The 19,855-nt window shown below is 40.8% G+C and overlaps 1 protein-coding gene across 1 annotated transcript in view; it reads right to left on the bottom strand.

Moving 5' to 3' along the window:
• The window catches only part of rgs9b (regulator of G protein signaling 9b), an 89,723-nt gene extending 70,083 nt beyond the window's left edge, over positions 1-19,640 (bottom strand). Inside the window, exon 1 of the mRNA XM_072558815.1 lies at positions 19,491-19,640. Coding sequence (XP_072414916.1) covers positions 19,491-19,553 — 63 coding nt within the window. The 5' untranslated portion in view covers positions 19,554-19,640. The remainder of the gene's footprint in view (positions 1-19,490) is intronic.
• Between the last annotated feature and the right edge of the window lie 215 nt (positions 19,641-19,855).

Here is a 19,855-nt window from a genome sequence, read left to right as displayed (position 1 = left end):
CCCAGACAGACAAAGGGAGAATGTATACATACAAAGTCACCCAAGGGGGGAATTGAACACAAGTCCCGGGTGCTGCAAGACAGTGGCACTAACCACTAAGCCACCCAATACTGTGATCATAGTAACTTACCCAAAGAGCTAGTCAATCATATCTCAGATTGACTATTCACCTCTGACTTTCTGATCATTAGACTTGTGCTCCCTTGAATGTAGAGGATTAAGAAGTAATCAAACTGAGGTTTGTAAGGAGATTGCTGTTACATTTATCTTCTTCTCGTGCTGATAAATGACATGGCATTAAACACATAAGGGATTGGTCAACATAAATGCATGTTGGTTCATTTACTAAGCATTTGACAAATTGGCTGTGAAACAGTTGAAGAACTTGCATTCTTGTCTGAATTGGTACCTTCGTCAGCACAAACAAAGACTAAAGGCTGCACATTAAATGCCTGGGGGTGTGTGGTTTTGGTTGGGAACATGTGATATAAGACAGATGCTTAACCTACCAAGACTGAGTTCATCCTATAATACAGAGGCTGGTTGTTATGACATGGGGTAAACCCTCCTGTTTAATTTAAACCAGCAACACAGAAAAGATTTATCCCGTGCAGTAATCTGAAAGTTCGAGAGGCCAAGAACTATTTAAAGTACAAATTAACAACTTTATTTCTTAAAGTATAACAGAGAATAATTAACTAACAACTATTTGCATCTCCTTCCTCTAACCTATCTTTTACACACCCTTCTATGATACAAGTCCAATAAAACCTCCACCCCCAATTAAGATTTACCAAAATTCCAAGTTTTCGAAACCAACAGCTGTCGAATCCTTTGTTTGGATCTTCCTGTGTTTTCTTTTCTTCTTCTTAGGGATTATGCTTCATAGGTCACAGATATAAAAAGGTACCTTTAAGAGAGCTAATCTCCAGGCAGTTTGCAGATGTCATTGGCTTGGCAGTTCTCCCCCCAAATTTTCAATTTTCCCTGGATTTATACCCCCAAAGCATTACCTTGTGTCATTGGCTTTTACGGTTGTCAATATACTAAATTCAAACTGGATTGGAATTTGGTATTTTTTGGGGTATAATTTAAATTGATTGGCCTAATTTGAATCTGATTTGTCGTTACCAGGCAAGCCAACTAATTTATGTAACTAATGTTATATTGTTACCTTATTCAGAACACTTGATGCCGTCAGGTAGTTCTGTTGACTTTAGCTCTCTTAAAGGTAGAGTACACCCCCATACCTTCATAACACCTTCCCCTTAATAAAACTTGAACCATCATAATGGCTTCTTATTTTTCTCTATTCTTTAAACACATTACCCAAACATACAGATAACTTTAATCTAAGTCCACATTAACTTCTTCCCATACAACTGTATGTATGTGTATAACATTAAAAACAAATTTCATCTAAACTTCATCAGTTAAATCCATGGTAACGCATCTGCAATTACATTCTTATGACTTGCAATATGAATGATTTTTAAATTAAAAGTCTGTAACATAAGACTCCAACAAAATAGTCTCACATTTTTGTCTTTAAAGTGTTCTAAGAATGTAAGCAGATTGTGATCCGTGTACACAACTATCTCTGACACATTGTTCATGACATACACATTAAAATGTTGTAAGGCCAATACCAAACTCAATAGTTCTTTATCGATCGTGGAGTATTTCCTTTGGTGGATGTTGATCTTCTTCGAAAAGTAACCAACTGGCAGTTCAATGCCATCCTCATCTTAATATAGTAGCACAGCTCCAACTCCAATGTCACATCAATGGCAACTTTAAAAGGTTTTGAAACATTTGATGTAGCTAAAGCTGGTTTGGTGGTTAATATGGCTTTCAAACGTTCGAATGCCTCCTGGTATGGTTCTATCCACTGAAACTTTGTGTTCTTCTTCAGCAAATCAGTTAACAGTGCCACTACACTGCTGAAGTTTGGAACAAACTTCTGATAGAATCCGCTGAGTCCAAAGAATTGAAGCACCTCTTTCTTCAAAGTTGGTTGTGGAAGTTCCTCGATGGCCTTTGTCTTTGCGTTCTGTGGAGTCAACCTTCCGTGACCGATGTTATGTCCCAAGAACATCACCTCTGCTTTTGAAAATTCAGTTTTATTTAAGTTTATCACCAGTTTTTCTTCTTGTAGTCATTCAAAGAGCTCTGCCAATTGTACCATGTGATCTTTCCAGGACTGACTAAAGATCACTACGTCATCCAAATAGTCTGCACAGTTTGTTAACCCAGCCACAACTCTGTTCATGAGTCTGTGGAATATGGCAGGTGTGTTCTTCATTCCAAAGGGCATCACTTTAAACTGATGTAGCCCGTTTAGGGTTACAAACACAGAAATTTCTATTCCTGTGTCTGATAAAGGTACCTGCCAGTAACCACACATTAAGTCCAACTTGGTGATGTAACTGGCTTGTCCGACTTTCTCAATACAGTACTCCAATCTAGGAATTGGGTATGAGTCCGATTTTGTAACGATATTGACGTTCCAATAATCCACGCAGAATCCTTGAGTCCCAACTGGTTTGGGTACTAAGATGATCGGCGAACTCCACTTACTCTGGCTTGGACCTTGTCGAGCATGGCCTCCACCTCCATCTGGACCTCTCTGGTTTTGAAAGGATTAAGCCGATAGGCGTGTTGTTTTATCAGAGCAGTATTCCCTACATCTACTTCATGTACAATAGCATTAGTCATCCCCATCTGATTCTCACATATGTCCTTGTACTACAGTATCAAATCTTTCAATTGTGTTCTATGCTCCTGAGACAGATAGCTTACTAACCTATCCCAGTCCTCAAACACTTCTTCATTTTTTAATCTATTTTGAGACAAATCAAAATCCACATCATCTGGATTTGATTCCTCACTCTGCGGGACAGTAACTAACACCCATTTCTCCAGTTCTTTCTCTCTAGTATAATACGGTTTCAATATGTTCACATGACATATCCGATACATTTTTTTTTGTATCTGACATTTTTACTAGGTAGTTCACCTGACTCAACTTTTTCTCAATTTGATAGGAACCACTAAACCTGGCTTTGAAGGGATCTCCTATCACTGGTAACAGGACTAACACGTCATTCCCTTGCGGAAACGTCCAAGTCTCAGAGTTTTTATCTGCTACCTGTTTCATTCTATTTTGTGCCCTCTTTAGGTGCTGTTTAGCTAACTCACCTACTTGACTTAATCTCTCCGTCACCTCCGATACATAATCAAAGTGTGAGATCTCCAACTTTAGTCCTGACAATTTTTCTTCAAATAATTTCAAAGAGCCTCTTACTTAATGACCGAATATTAACTTGAAGGGAGTGAATTGAGTTGATTCATTAGGGGCATCTCTCATGGCAAACAATACGAATGGAATACCTTTATCCCAATCATTCGGATAGTCCTGACAGTATGCTCTCAACATGCTCTTCAAGATCTTATGCCACCTTGTTAAAGCTCCCTGGGAGTTAGGATGATACACACAGGATTTAAAGTATTGTATACCTAAACTATCTGTAACCTCCTTAAACAGCCTAGCAATAAAATTTGACCCTTGGTCCAACTGAATCTCTCTGGGGAGCCCATACTGTGTGAAGAAAGCTACTAACTCCTCTACAACTTTTTTTGCCTTGATACTCCGTAATGGAATTGCCTCCGGAAATCTGGTAGACACATCTAATGTGGTTAACAAGTACTGGTTCCCACTTTTAGTTCTCAGGAGGGGACCTACACAAGCAATTATAATCTGCATGAAATGTTCTTTGAACGTGGGAATTGGCAACAAAGGTGCTGGTTTTATTATCTCCTGTGGGTTACCTACCATCTGGCATGTATGACACGTGCTGCAAAAGGTGACCGCGTCCTTGTGCATTCCAGGCCAGTAAAAATGTTTTTGTACCTTAGCCTAAGTCTTTTGTATGCCTAGGTGACCTCCAACAGGTAGTTCACGTGCTACCCATAATAACACATGTCTGTATGATACTGGCAACACAATCTGTTGCACTTTTTGGCCCATTTTTTCTCTGCACTAACCTGCCTTGATCTCCATATCCATGTTAGGATTGTATCTTTCAGATAATACGCTTTAGATTAGATTAGATTACTTACAGTGTGGAAACAGGCCCTTCGGCCCAACAAGTCCACACCGCCCCGCCGAAGCGTAACCCACCCATACCCCTACATCTACATCTGCCCCTTACCTAACACTACGGGCAATTTAGCATGGCCAATTCACCTGGCCGGCACATCTTTGGACTGTGGGAGGAAACCGGAGCACCCGGAGGAAACCCACACAGACACAGGGAGTACGTGCAAACTCCACACAGTCAGTCGCCTGAGGCAGGAATTGAACCTGGGTCTCTGGTGCTGTGAGGCAGCAGTGCTAACCACTGTGCCACCGTGCCGCTCTGGAATATTCTCTGACTCCTTTTCGGAGTACGTATCTACATATGTATCTTTTATCATCTTGTCTTGCAGGAGTAAACACTTCTGTCTGACCCTCTGCCTGTACAGGTTTTTTCTGCACCATTATGTCAATCAGGGTATCTGTTAACCTGAACCTCAACTTGTTCATCTTTCTCTTTACTTTTCACATCATGCTGTGACTTATTATTGTGGGATCTGGTTACCACGCAGTCTGGGAAAATATGAGAAGAACTTCTCTCTCTCTCTTTTACTTCCCTTTCTCTTTGTTTAAATTCTAACTCCATTTTCAATTGTAATTTAAGTTTTTTCTACCTCCTCTGCACTTCGCTGTTTCATCCTGATGAAGGGCTTTTGCCCAAAACGTCGATTTTCCTGCTCCTTGGACGCTGCCTTCCTGCTGTGCTTTTCCAGCACCACACTAATCTAGACTCTGATCTCCAGCATCTGCAGCCCTCACTTTCACCCATCGGGATGAAGGGCTTTTGCCCGAACGTTGATTTTCCTGCTCCTTGGATGCTGCCTGACCTGCTGTGCAGCATCACTCTAATCTAGACTCTGTTCCTCTGACACATTTAAATCTTTGAGTAATTTCCTTACAATTTCAGCTTTACTTTTGTCCTTCATCAACCCCAAATCTAATTTATTTTCCAATTCTAAAAGCATGGCTTTTTTCTTCCCTTCTAAACTTTATTGGCAAATTTGAGAATCATCTTCAAATCCCAGAAATTTAGCAATTTTAAGGGCCTTTCTCTCATTTTTAATCTAATCAACCACAAGTCACTGAAATTAAACAAATTGTCTCACCTCTGTTTTATTTAAAGATCTAGAACACTAACTGCAAGTGTTTAAATCTGCTGGAACTTTTCATATTCCCAAATGTATTCAAATCTGTCTAAACCATTTCAAATCCCGGATGACGAGCCCCCAAACTGTTATAGGATAAATCCTCTTGCTTAATTTAAACCAGCAACACAGAAAAGATTTATCCCGTGCAATAATCTGTGAAAATTCAAGAGGCCAAGAACTATTTAAAGTACAAATTAACAACTTTATTTCTTAAAGTATAACAGAGAATAATTAACTAACAACTATTTACAACTCCTTCCTCTAAACTATCTTTTACCTTCCCTTATATCATACAAGTCTGATAAACATCCCCCAATTAAGATTTACCAAAAATTAATGTTTTCAAAACCAGCCAGCTGTTGAATCTTCTATTTAGATCTTCCTGTGTCTTCTTTTCTTCTTCTTAGGGATTATTCTTCACAGGTCACGGATAGATAAAGGTACCTTTAAGACAGCAAATCTCCAGGCTGTCTGCAGATGTCGTTGGCTTGGCAGTCCTCCCTCCAGTCTTCCCCAGTTTTATACCCCCAAAGCATCAGATTGTGTCATTGGCTTTTAAGATTGTCAATTTACTCAATTCAAACTTGATTGGAGTTTGGTATTTTTTGGGGTATAATTTAAATTGATTGGCCTCATTCGAATCTGTTTTGTCATTTCCAGGCAAGCCAACTAATCTAGCTTTCGACCAAGTGTGATACTGTTACCTTATTCAGAACACTTGGTGCTGTCAGGTAGTTCTGCTAGCTATTAACTCTCTTAAAGGGATAGTACACCCACATCTTCATAACAATGTACACTGAGAGGATAACCACACCCACTAAAAGGTGATCACCCCTTTGTTCATCTGATCTACTATCTGCTGCAGATTGATGAAATAACTCCATGAAGTCAGTAATCTGTCACCAAGTCACCCTTTATGTACACCTGCATCGTACATGACACTGACCCAGCTAGCACAGAGCTGGCTCCTAGAGTGATCAGACCCCCGATACTCTTGTATATATCTGTCAGCCAGGGCTCCCTGATTGAACCAAGTTAACAGTCCCAATCAGGGAACTCACATTCTATGAGGTCCACCTGGCTGACCTTGTTACAATCACTACAACTAGCTTGGTATCTTGTTTTAAACAAGTAAAAGTCACTGAAGTCACAGAGGACCATTAGAGTCCTCTCTCATTTATAGAGAGAGAGAGAGACAACTGCTGATGGGTTTAATTTGAGGGTCAATGCACTTCAGGCTAGGGGTAAAGTTGAGGAGATTGGACATTCATGGTTACTGTAAAACATCTAGGAACGTTTCATTGTATTTAAGCTGTTAAATAAGTATCAGTAGTCAGTGTTAGCATTATGGCTGATAGTTTATTTTTATCTAACCTATTTCTTTTCTCTGTTTGCAGAGACCAGAATAAAGGGCGATAACCCTAAAAGCCCTTAACAAGCTGTTGAAATAGATAGATGTTGGTTAATGAAGGGTATTTGAAGGTTAGGGAAATGGAGTTGATACCGATTACCCACAATCTAACAGAAATCCAAACTGGCTCAAAGGGCTTAAAAGCTGACTATATTTATTGGCTATTGGTATTAGGCAGTGAAAACATTGATATTAATTGTTCTCCATGGGGAAATAACAAATAAAAAAAACAAGAAAACATCATAGCTTGCTGTGGCATTGCATAAATTGCTGTTCAGAACTAAAACTATTTTTGGTATTTCTCAGCTGGTTTCTACCTTGCTGGTCAGACGTGAACTTGGCTTGTCATCACATACTTTGCCCCAAGAGTTTAAGATGAGATGAGCTTCCTGCGTAGACCAAATCTTACAGACAGCAGCATCATTAACTAAATGAGAATAATCCCACATGGAAGGGAGGAACATTGCAATTACAGGCTGGAAGTTCCTGTGTGTCACATTTCCTAATTATTCTAGGAATGAAAAGAAAAACTAATTGCCAAGTGGCCTGTTTAGCTGAATACAGAACACTGTTCCAACTAGGTTAAGAAACAGCTGAGATATATTCAATATAATTAAACATAGAATGCATCTTACGATGATGGAGGGGTTTCATCACTGGAGTTTTTGTTCTTTTATTAAAATTGTTTCCAGTAAGTGAATAGATATACAGAATACTAATATTAAGGTTTGGTTTTTGGTTCTACACCAATGCAAACTCGGTCAAATATCTATCACATTAGAAAGGATAATGGGGGAAAGGGTTTCTCTTTAGTTTGGGATAGATTGTGCTGATCCTTAACCTAAACACACTCTTTGGTCTACTGAAACTTGTTGGTTTTCCAGAGCAAGGAGTTGACCCTGACCGAGTGTCGCAGACTAGCACATTCCATGGTCCAGGACTACATGCTGAGGGATGCACTAAATCTTGGGGCAGATGCCACTAAGGTGCAGTGGGGAAAAACCATTGTTTGAGGTCTTTCTGCCAAATTAAACTGGGGTCCAGGTATCGGGCATTCCTGGTGCCCCAAATGTATGTAAATATAGTCTGGTTCAAGTAAGAGATGTCTTTGGTTTGTTTTTTGGGCAGAGTCAAACTCCAATGTTTGTTTGTTTTCTTCATATGGTACTGTGCAAAACCGAACTGCTCTAGTGACTGTGTGTGTGTGTGTGTGTGTGTGTGTGTGTACATATTTAGATACAGTATATACACTTTTTATGATAAATTAAAAAGAATTGATTGCCTCAGCTCAAAGAAAGCAGAATAAAAGATGGGTTGGAGTAGAAACCTCAGGGGTTATAGCTTCAGGGTAAGGGGTCAGCCCTTTAAAACTTCAATAAGGAGAAATCTCTTCACTCAGAAGATGTCAATCTCCTACCTCAGAAAAGTACGAATGTTAAGTGGTTGAGTATGTTCAAAACTGAAATTGGCAGAATTTTGGGGATGAAAGAAAACAAACGATAAGAGAATAAGTCAGAGAAGTAGAATTGATATAACTGAATGGTGGAGCCCAAGACTTATCACTGCTTCAACGTATCTTCTTTAAAGTGCAAGGGAACCATATTGATGTTCTGTCCATCATGGATTATTGATGGATATAATCTTGATGGATGTACATTGCCCAGGTGCTCTACCCTCAGGACCGAGACAGCCAAATGTAGGAAGTCTTTTTGACACAAGCTCAATCTGAGCAGAACAGCCAGTTCCATTAAGTCCCATATTGCTAACTAATCTCGAAGGACTGTCAGTTAGCTGTATTGTTAAATTGCAGTTAACTTGCATCAATACAATCTAAAATCTCAATTGGTGCCAGTATAACTTGTGTTGTTTGAAGGCAGAGTGAGACGGTCACTCTCGGGTACACACTACATTCAGCTGCAGAGTGAAGCCACCTCATAGACTATTAGCAGAGAAGGAAACTGTTGTTCACCTGCTGGCTCTTTGAAAAAGATAACTAATTATTCTAACTTCAATGCTGTTTCTTACAAATACTTTCCTTTCAAGTATTGTTCATTTAACTTTGGAAATTAATTATCTGCTCCTCCTCCATTTTAGACAGTACTTCCCAGGTTGTAAGGAAAGGTAAAATTGCTGTCATTGTACCAGACCATAGGGCTGCTATATCTCAGTAGAGATGGGGGGGTGGAGGGGGGAGACTGGTGGTGGTTTAACCTAGGACAAGGGGAGAGGTTAAGAAGGATAGTCCTTCTTGGTAACCTGAGTGGGCAGAGGAATTGAACCCAAGCTGCTGGTGTCACTCTGCATCACAAACCAGCCTCGTCTCTTTCATCTCTTCAAATCCGTAATAACCTATTCGACTGTAAAAACAAATCTCCCAATAACTCTCCCCCTTCCAATTCACCATGCACACCTGAATATTTTAAATATCTACCTGCTAATAGTCATTTAACCCAACAGTAAGAAAATTGGGCAACCTGTTTCTAGGTGATTCCATCTTTCTGAGCTCCTTCCGTATGCTGGGCTAGTGCAATCCTTTGTACCCAGGAGCTACAAGACATGAACAGACTCATCTGTCTTGAACAGTTTATAGGACAAGCTGTCTGCGGGTAAATGATCTTTACAAACAGAACTTCAATATCTTCTGGCTGCCACCACAGTCATGTCCCCCTTTAAAACTGATTCAAAGCTGATTAATTTGGAAAGAAAAGTCAGTCACAGACTCATGTGGAGATCAGGGAAGTCTAAAAACTGAATGAATTTGGGTTGTTCCAAGACTGACAGCTTTAAAAGCTTAATTACAGTGTTTGAAGCTGCGCTAGATTATATTTAGAAACAAATGTTCTTTTGAACCCAAATGTTGTTCTTGCTATTATGAATGAGTCTGGAACCTGGGTGTAGACTAAGAATTGAATAATACATTCTTCTGAGTAATAGCTACTTTACAGAGCTGATGACATGCAGAGCTGGCCTGAGTTGGATAGAATATTTTGTTCATCAGCATCCACATAATGCACTAATTGAGGGTTCTGGGGAAAGAGCAGGAAAGTGAAGTTACAGTTTACCAGATAAGCTATGATATCATTGAATGGCAGAATGACTTGATGGGCTGAATGGCCTAAATCTGCTCCTTTACTTTATGGTCTTATCTGCTGCATTTTTCACTTAGATTCATAGAAAACGCAATGACAAGTTTTTTTTGTCATTTGCCAGTTTGTTTTGTCTAATGTCAGAAAATTTCTGTTGTTGCCTATTTTCTTAAAAAGAGAACTGTAATTCACAAAAACAAACATTACAAAAAATTGTTTTAATGTCTCTTCAACACACATGCTCCATCTCCTCGATGAAGATCTGTAATTAGAGTCATAGAGTCATAGAGATGTATAGCACGGAAACAGACTCTTCGGTCCAACCCATCCATGCCGACGAAATATTCCAACCCAATCTAGTCCCACCTGCCAGCACCCGGCCCATATCCCTCCAAATCCTTCCTATTCAAATACCCATCCAGATGCATTTTAAATGTTGCAATTGTACCAGCCTCCACCACTTCCTCTGGTAGCTCATTCCATACCCGTACCACCCTCCCCGTGAAAAAGTTGCCCCTTAGGTCTGTTTTATATCTTTTCCCTCTCACCCTAAACCTATGCCCTCTAGTTCTGGACTCCCCGAACCCAGGGAAAAGACTTTATTTATTTATCCAATCCATGCCCCTCATGATTTTGTAAACCTCTATAAGGTCACCCCTCAGCCTCAGACGCTCCAGGGAAAACAGCCCCAGCCTGTTCAATCTCTCCCTATAGCTCAAAACCTCCAACCCTGGCAACATCCTTGTAAATCTTTTCCGAACCCTTTCAAGTTTCACAACATCTTTCCAATAGGAAGGAGACCAGACAATATTCCACACAATATTCCAACAGTGCTCTAACCAAGATCCTGTACAGCTACAACATGACCTCCCAACTCCTGTACTCAATGCTCTGACCAATAAAGAAAAGCATACCAAATGCCTTCTTCACTATCCTATCTACCTGCGACTCTACTTTCAAGGAGCTATGAACCTGCACTCCAAGGTCTCCTTGTTCAGCAACACTCCCTAGGACCTTACCATTAAGTGTATAAGTCCTGCTAAAATTTGGTTTCCCACAATGTAACACTTTGCATTCATCTAAATTAAACTCCATTTGCCACTCCTCGGCCCATTGGTCCATCTGATCAAGATCCCGTTGTAATCTGAGGTAACCTTCTTTGATGGGAGAAAGTGAGGACTGCAGATGCTGGAGACCAGAGTTGAAAAATGTGGTGCTGGAAAAACACAGCAGGTCAGGCAGCATCCAAGGTGCAGGAGAATCGACGTTTCGGGCATAAGCCCTTCTTCAGGAACCTTCTTTGATGTCCACTACACCTCCAATTTTGGTGTCATCTGCAAACTGTACACTGATTAGATGGCTGGATTTGAAAGCACAGTTTTGCAGTTTTAGTAAGGGAGATGTGGACCATTTTTATCAAATATTTGTATAACTTTGCAAAAGTTCCCTAAGAACTCTATGACTTAAACAATTATCATTGACTGCAGTCGTTCCTGTAATTCCATCATTGTTCACAAAACATTCCAATGTTAAAAAGAGTCGGAGATTTGCAAATCTGAACAGGAAGAATGTATCTTTCAAAAAGAAATCAGCTTTTATTCTGCATTGAGCATTTGCAAGTTGTATGAAGCTTAAATGATGGCTGCTAACCAAATGTTTGAGGATTATGATGTTTAACGTAGGTCTTTAGGAAAATGATAATGAATGCTATTGATAACTTGCTGCAATTCCTTTGTATTCACAAATTAAAATGCACCTCCATGCATCCGTGTCTCGGTAGCTCTGCATCATCTATGCAATTGTAAAGGGAGTTTGAGTGTTTCATTGTGTACTGCATTGTCAATTGGCTGACTTATTGTAATAATACCGTAACAGTGTGCACGTGAAATCATTAATGTGAGAAATGAAAGCATCCATCAAGCTTTGTATAGCTTGAATGAACCCGAAGTACACAATATCAAAATTCCCCCTTGCCCTCCCATTGATCAGAGGGACGCCAAGAAGCAATGTCAATTTACCTCACATCTCACCAAAAGTAGGAGAACACTTTTTTTAACAGTGGGAATATTTCATGAAGCATTTAAATAGGATACATGCAGAGAACCTGAGGTTCCCTGTGGCTGATGTGTCTATAACTAATAAGCACAGATTTAAGATGAATGAAAGAAGACCCAGAGGGGTCATAAGGATTATTTAGTTTTATTTGCAATGGATGGTTAAGATTTTGAATGCATCACCAGTTGAACACAAATTCAATCATTCCCTTCAAAGAGAGTTGAATAAATACTTAAGGAGAAAAATTGCAGGGATATGGAGAAAGAGCAGGGAGAATGGGATTAACTGAACTGCTATTCAAAGAAGGCAATGTGGACTGGACAGGCTGAATGGTGCCCTTTTGTGCTACACTAATCTATGATTCTTCAGTGCTAAATGACTTGACAGGCAAAACTAAATGGGGGATCGGTAGATGGTAGGATTTCAATGCAGCAAAGAGCAAATTACTACAGATACTGGAATCTGTACTGAAAACAAAAAAAATCACAGTGGGTCAGATAGCATCCATGGAGAGAGAGCAAAATAATGTTTTGAGTCTAACTAACTCTTCATCAGAGCTGATGTGAATTGTGGAGGGGGCAGCATTTATGCAATGTTAGACAGCTTAATAGCATGGCGTAAAGACAATAATTTCTCTCTCAATGTCAACAAAATGAAGGAGCTGGTCATTGACTTTAGGAACTGGAGTGGAGGACGCCCCTGCATGTATCAATGGTGCTGAGATGGAGGTGGTTGAGACCTTCAAATTCCGAGGAGTAAATATCACAAATGATCCAACCTGTTCCATCCAGGTCAACACTACGATCAAGAAAGTGCCTCTACTTCCTCAGAAAACTAAAGAAATTTTGCCTGTCCACAATGACTCTTACCAATTTTTACAAATGTGCCATAGAAAGATTACTATCCAGATGCATCACAGCTTGGCATGTCAACTGCTCTGCCCAATTTCACAAGAAATTACAGAGAGTTGTGAACACAGCCCAGTCCATTATGAAAACCAGCCTTCCTTCCATTGACTCAATCTACACTTCCCACTGCCTCAAGAAAGCAGCCAATATAAGACAGGATTTGGTGATTAGAGTTGAGCATATTGGTTTGGAAGAGGATGTTCCTGTTTGCCCACCTTTCTTGTTACAGGATTTGGAGGATCTTGCAACGGTACCATTGGTGGTGTATTAAGATCCCTACTGTTACTTTGTCGTAGCCTGCTGTGGGTAGTTCAAATCTTTGAAGCACATATAAAAGTGCAGCTATCACCATTGTCTGTAACCCAGTTTGAAACAGTCTATACTGAGTTTGAAACATTGGTCTTCAAATGCTGTCATCATCATCAAGTTTGAGGTGGCATATTGAATTTCAGCATTGATATCCGCTTTCATTATGCAGCGATTTGAAAAATTTGGAGAATTCAATTTTAGTTAAGGCCTTTTCCCCAGGGAAGGGGAATTCAAAAATAAGGGAAATATTTTTAAAGGTGAGAGGAGAAAAATTGAAATGGGACCTGATGGGTAACCTTTTCACAAAGACGATCGTTCATACGTGGAAATCAACTGTCAGAGGCAGTGGTAGATGCAGGTACAATTACAATGTTTAAACAATATTTGGACAGAAACATGAATAGGGAAGGTTTAGAGAGATATGGGCCAAATGCAGGTAAATGAGACTCATTTAGTTTGGGAAACTTAGTCAGCATGGACAAGTTCGAGGCAAAGGGGTTTGTTTCTGTGCTGTATAACTATATAACTCTGATCACAGATCTCTCCCACTCCAGTTATACTCTCTTTCATCAGGCGGAAGATACAAAAGTTTGAAGACATTTATCAACAGAAACAGCTTCTTCCCCACTGTTATCAGACTTCTCATGTATTAGAGTTGATCTTTCTCTGCACCTTCTCTGTAGCTATAACAGTATATGTTTGCATTCTGTTCTATTACCCTGATGTACTTGTGTAAGGCAATGATTTGTCTGGTTAGCACACAAAACAATAGTTTTCACTGTATCTTGGTACATGTGACAATAATAAATCAAATGCGTGCATAAGAGGTACAGTTAGTAAGTTTGCAGATGACACCAAAATTGGAGGTATAGTGGACAGCGAAGAGGGTTACCTCACATTACAACAGAATCTTGACCAGATGGGCCAATGGGCTGAGAAATGGCAGATGGAGTTTAATTCAGATAAATGCGAGGTGCTGCATTTTGGGAAAGCAAATCAGAGCAGGACTTATGCACTTAATGGTAAGGTCCTAGGGAGTGTTGCTGAACAAAGAGACCTTGGAATGCAGGTTCATAGCTCCTTGAAAGTGGAGTCGCAAGTAGATAGGATAATGAAGAAGGCTTTTGGTATACTTTCCTTTATTGGTCACAGTATTGAGTACAGGAGTTGGGAGGTCATGTTGCGGCTGTACAGGACATTGGTTAGGCCACTGTTGGAATATTGCGTGCAATTCTGGTCTCCTGCCTATCAGAAAGATGTTGTGAAACTTGAAAGGGTTCAGAAAAGATTTACAAGGATGTTGCCAGGGTTGGAGGATTTGAGCTTTAGGGAGAGGCTGAACAGGCTGGGGCTGTTTTCCCTGGAGCATCTGAGGCTGAGGGGTGACCTTATAGAGGTTTACAAAATCATGAGGGGCATGGATAGGGTAAATAGGCAAAGTCTTTTCCCTGGGGTCAGGAAGTCCAGAACTAGAGAGCATAGGTTTAGGGTGAGAAGGGAAGATATAAAAGAGGCCTAAGGGGCAACTTTTGCACGCAGAGGGTGGTACGGGTATGGAATGAGCTGCCAGAGGATAATTGCAACATCTAAGAGCCATTTGGATGGGTATATGAATAGGAAGGGTTTGGAGGGATATGGGCCGGGTGCTGGCAGGTCGGACTAGATTGGGTTGGGATATCTGGTTGGTGTGGACGGGTTAGATCAAAGGGTCTGTTTCCATGCTGTACATCTCTATGACTCTATAAATCAAAGATTTCAATGAATAGTGGAACAGGTTCAAGGGGATGAATGGCCTACTCCTGTTCCTATGTTCCTATGTAGACTCAGTTTATTCAGTATCGTAGCACAACCTTCTCATCCTGGGGACAAATCACATGAACATTCGTTGTACTGATTCCAATTCACTTATATCCCTCCCTAAATATGGAGACCAGAATTGAATACAATATTCCAGGCATGGTCTCACTAAAACCCTGGACATTGGAAGCAAGACTTTTTTTAATCCTTGTATTTCAATCCCCTTGCATGAAAGACCAACATGGCAGTTGTTTCCTTAACCTCTAAGCTGTTGGCATGTTGTCCTTCTGGATTCTTTGTACAAGTTCAGCTAAGCCTCTCCGATCATCATTATTTCGAAGTTCAATGTGTTTTAAGAACTGAAGCAGTATTTTACCCTGATGATGCAATCTCCACTATGGAATCCCAGTATTAATCTGGACGTGATACAGAAAAATTCTCCCTTCACAAACACTTCAAGAGTATATGCCTACTGCGTTTGCGTTTTTATCAGCTCCTCTTTAAACACAATAAAGAAAAATATTAGTAATGATGTTACAATAATAGCAGTGCATGAAACTCTTGCTGGACTCCTTCTAATATTGACCTCAAAAACAGCAAAATTATAACTGTTTTAAATTTTTAAAGCCAGGACAGCATCAGGTGAAAGCAATCCCAAACCCAAACCCAGATTCTATTACTATTTCTAAATGACTTAAAGCCTTGTCATTTTTTGGTTGAATGCTGTATTCATTATTCTAAATAAAAACCTTTGGACTGGACAGTACTTTTGTGGACCCTCCCAGGTGTTTTATTCCACATATTTATAACAAAGCGCATAAACTAGTTGACTTTGACCTGTTTAGGTAATGGCTTTGTAGGTATTTCATGACACAAATCATTCACCCTTTCTTATCTGTACATGTCAAGCAAGAGACATCTAGCCTAATTCTGCTTTCCAGCTCTTGATCAGTAGCTCTGAAGGTTATATAGGTCAAGTCTATATCCAAGTTTTTTGAGATGAAGGTTTCTGCCTCTAACAATGAGTTCCAGAACTCCGCTACCTTCCAGGTGAAAATAATTCTCCTTAAGACAGGCAGCCTTAGAGTCTTTCAGCACAGAAAGAGGCCCTTCAGCCTATCATGGCTGTACTGGTCATCAAACACCTATCTATTCTAATCCCATTTTCCAGCACTTGGCACATAGTTGTGTATGCTATGGAGATTCAAGTAATCTTCTAAATACTTCTTAAATGTTGTAATGGTTCCTGCCTCTACCACCCTTTCAGAAGTAAGTTACAGATATTCACCAACCTCTGAGTGAAAAACATCTTCCTTAAATCCCCTCTAACCCCTTTCCCTTTAGCTTAAATCTAATAAGCCAATAATTATTGCTTCTTCCTATTTAGCCTATCTATGTCCCTCACAATTTTGTACACATCAATCGGGTACCCCTCGGCCTTCTCTGCTCTAAGGAAAGCAAACCTAATCGATCTAGTATCTCTTCATAGCTGAATCACTCCAGACCAGGCAACATCCTGGTGAATCTCCTCTACACCTTCTCCTGCAAAATCTTACCCTTCCTATAAAGTAGTGACTAGATCCACACACAGAATTCCAGCTGTGGCCTAACTAATGTCTTATGCAGCTCCATCTTAACTTCTTAGCTCTTGGACTCAATGCCTCGATTAATAAAGGCTATATCCTATATTCCTTCTTATCCACCTGCCCTGTTGCCCTCATGAATCTATGGGCATGCAAACCAAGATCCCTCTGATTCTCTGTACTTCACAGGGTCCCACAATTCATTGAGTACTCAGTTGTCTTGTTTGTCCTCTCTGAATGAATCACCTTACATTTTTCAGAATTAAATTCCATTTTCTACTGTTCTGCTCATCTGACCAGGCTGTCTATATCATCCTGGAGTCTCAAGTTTCCTGCTCGCTATTACCCACTACACCAATGTTTGTGTAAAAACCAAAAGTATTCTGTGGAAGGGTCACTGGACCTGAATCATTAACTCTGATTTCTCTCCACAGATGATGCCAGCCCTCTGAGCTTTTCCAGCAATTTCTATTTTTGACACCAGTGTCTGTGTCATCTATGAACTTTAGGAGAATTGACGTTTCGAGCATAAGCAGGAATGGGCTTACACTCGAAATGTCGATTCTCCTGCTCCTTGGATGCTGCCTGACCTGCTGTGCTTTTCCAGCACCACACTGTTCGATTCTGATCTGCAGTGCTCACTTTCTCCTCATCTATGAACTTGTTGTTCAAATCTCCTATCTTCATGTCTAGACAATTCAGGAATATGGAAACAGAACTGGAGTAGGATGAATAGTCAGAAATCCAGCATCTACAGTGCTCACTTTCTCCTAATTGAGTAGTCAGAAATGCCAACATTCAACCAAGTACCAAAATTGGGCTGGACAGTGATTTTCTAAATTGAAACCTCTTTGAAATGCGTTACAATATATCTTTCTCAACTCAGACTTCTCTTCCTCCCTTTCAGAACCAGGGTGTGTCACTTTTGACCAGCTCTTTCTCCTTAATTTGCTTAAAATCTCTTCGTAGATTTCCTTTGCATTGCAAGGCTGCCACCAACAACAACATGATAATGACCAGAAACTCTGTTTTCAGTGATACTGACCGAGGGGACATCTCCTCAATGGACCTGTGAACCCAGCTACGAGAGCAAATCAGGTCTGAGTTTAACACAGGGTAAAAACAATGACTGCAGATGCTGGAAAGCAAATACTGGATTAGTGGTGCTGGAAGAGCACAGCAGTTCAGGCAGCATCCAACGAGCAGCGAAATCGACGTTTCGGGCAAAAGCCCGTTGGATGCTGCCTGAACTGCTGTGCTCTTCCAGCACCACTAATCCTGAGTTTAACACAGTCCGCCGGGAGTGTCAGCTTTGATTTTTATGTTTGTGTGGGACTTGAACCCACAACTTTCTGACTCAGAGATGGGAGAACGACTAACTGAGCTTGGAGCTGACGTCGAGATGCGGGGGAGGAAAATGTATGAGTCTGATCAAACGTGAAAATGCAGCAAATTTCTCCGAAACATCGCTCTCTCCAACGGTGTGCATTTCAATGACGCTTCCAGCTTCGATTGATTTACTATTCCAGAGGCATCTATGAGCGAGATTGCATTTAATCCGAGGACTGCGAGGTGGGGTCTACCCAAAACTGAAATGTAACTGCCCACGCTCAGATCACCAGCAGCACTGTCTCAGAGAGACAACTGGGAAGCGTGGCTCACCAGGGTCAACGAGACGGCAAAGAACATTTCATTCCCAGTAGCCAGAGTCTTTTTTTAATGCCTGCACTCACTTTAATGTAATCGCCTCCAGTGAACCATTTCCAGTCCAGAATTGAAGATGGGTTACTGGACCTGAAATGTTGACTCTGGCTTTCTCTCCACAGACCCGCATAGTTTCTCCAACAATTCTTGTTTTAATGCCTGCACTCTTAATGTTCACGGACAAATTGACTGCCGGAATACTGCTTATTTAGAAATCATGAAATTGACAGGGTAAACCAAAATAAAAACAGGGAGTACTGGAGAAATTCAGCAGCTCTGGCCGTAGAGAGAGAAAACAGAGTTAACGTTTCCAGTCTATAATGACTTTTTTTCATAACCCCCTCCGTTCCGTTCATAACGGACTCGAAACGTTAATTCTGTTCCCCTTTTGCACAGACGCTTTTGCAACATGTTCTGTTTTTATTTGGGATCCCCAGCATCCGCAGAACCTGATTTTGTTTAATGAGCACAGAGAAGCAAAATGGAAAATGCTGAAAATAGAGGACTGTGACAAAGAATGGGAATTAGGTGAAGGGATGAGAGAGTACATGCTTAAGTGAGATTTGTGGAAATGTCCCCTGTTAAATATTGATCGTTTTTGCTTAATTTGTCGTTTTAGCATAGGCACTTCACTACTGCTGAGCTCGACAGTCTGATTGAGGAATGTTTTAAGTACGAGATGTGCCAGTCACTCTCAGTAAAGCTAATTCTACGAAAGCGGATAAGCGACCGACAAATCTCCGACTGCTTTAAACCCCGATGTGACCCAAACATGCTCTGCCTGCTTGTTTTTTTAATTGTCGATTGGTTCCATCAAGATGATTTTACTTAAGTTTGTCTTAAAAGGGCGATAACTGAGCTATGCAAGAGACGCAGGGAAGCATTTTGCAAAAAAAAAATTAAAATGCATCTTCTGAAACGTCTCATGATTTCAGCACAAAATTCACAGGGCAAACGAAAAATTAAGTAGATGGTGAATGTCAGGCTGGCGCAGAGATCGCACAGTTCGCGTTCTGCATCAGTGAGTTGAATACATGCAGACCGCTAACTGCTCCAGTGCAGGACAGAAATCTGTTGCTCATTCTCATGTAGGCAAACTGGGCTAACAAAAATAAACAAACCCTAAATAATACGGGCATGTGTGTATGTGGGGGAGAGAGACGTTTATACCCATATGCCCAAATTCATAACATTAATTTGCACTTCAAAGAGGAGGAAAGCTCCAATCTCCAATTTTTCCTTCACGGATCCAAGATCTTAGCTTTACAACATTGTCTCACTGAATACGAAGCGGCTGAGCAGGACTGGTAGAGCTATTAATACAATTAAAAAAATACAAATGCTCCCTTACCTTACGCAGGAAAGCCATTCGAGGCCGGTATTGTTGCCCTTGATTGAAGTTTCTGATGGTCATGTTTGTCTCTCTCAGGTTACAATGTCTCAAGCTTTCAGAACGAACTGTATCCAAGTGATGCTCGGAGAAGGGCCACTGCGCAGACTCGCCCTCACCCGCCACACGCCACCCCCGGCTGCCAAGGCAACGGGCGGCGCGCACCAGCGAGAGGCCCGGCCTGGCACATGCGCAGTCCCGCCGGCGACGGAGCAAAAAAAGCAGCAACAACTTGCTGAATTTAAGGGGAGATGAGGGTTCAAGGGTCATTGTCACAGGGTTAGTCATCAGACTGCAGTCTCATATTACGGGATATGGCAAATGAA

Source organism: Chiloscyllium punctatum, chromosome 39, assembly GCF_047496795.1.
Source record: "Chiloscyllium punctatum isolate Juve2018m chromosome 39, sChiPun1.3, whole genome shotgun sequence".
NCBI classification, from domain to species: domain Eukaryota; kingdom Metazoa; phylum Chordata; class Chondrichthyes; order Orectolobiformes; family Hemiscylliidae; genus Chiloscyllium; species Chiloscyllium punctatum.
Note: the sequence above shows the minus strand (reverse complement) of the source record. Positions and strands in the feature narration are given on the sequence as shown.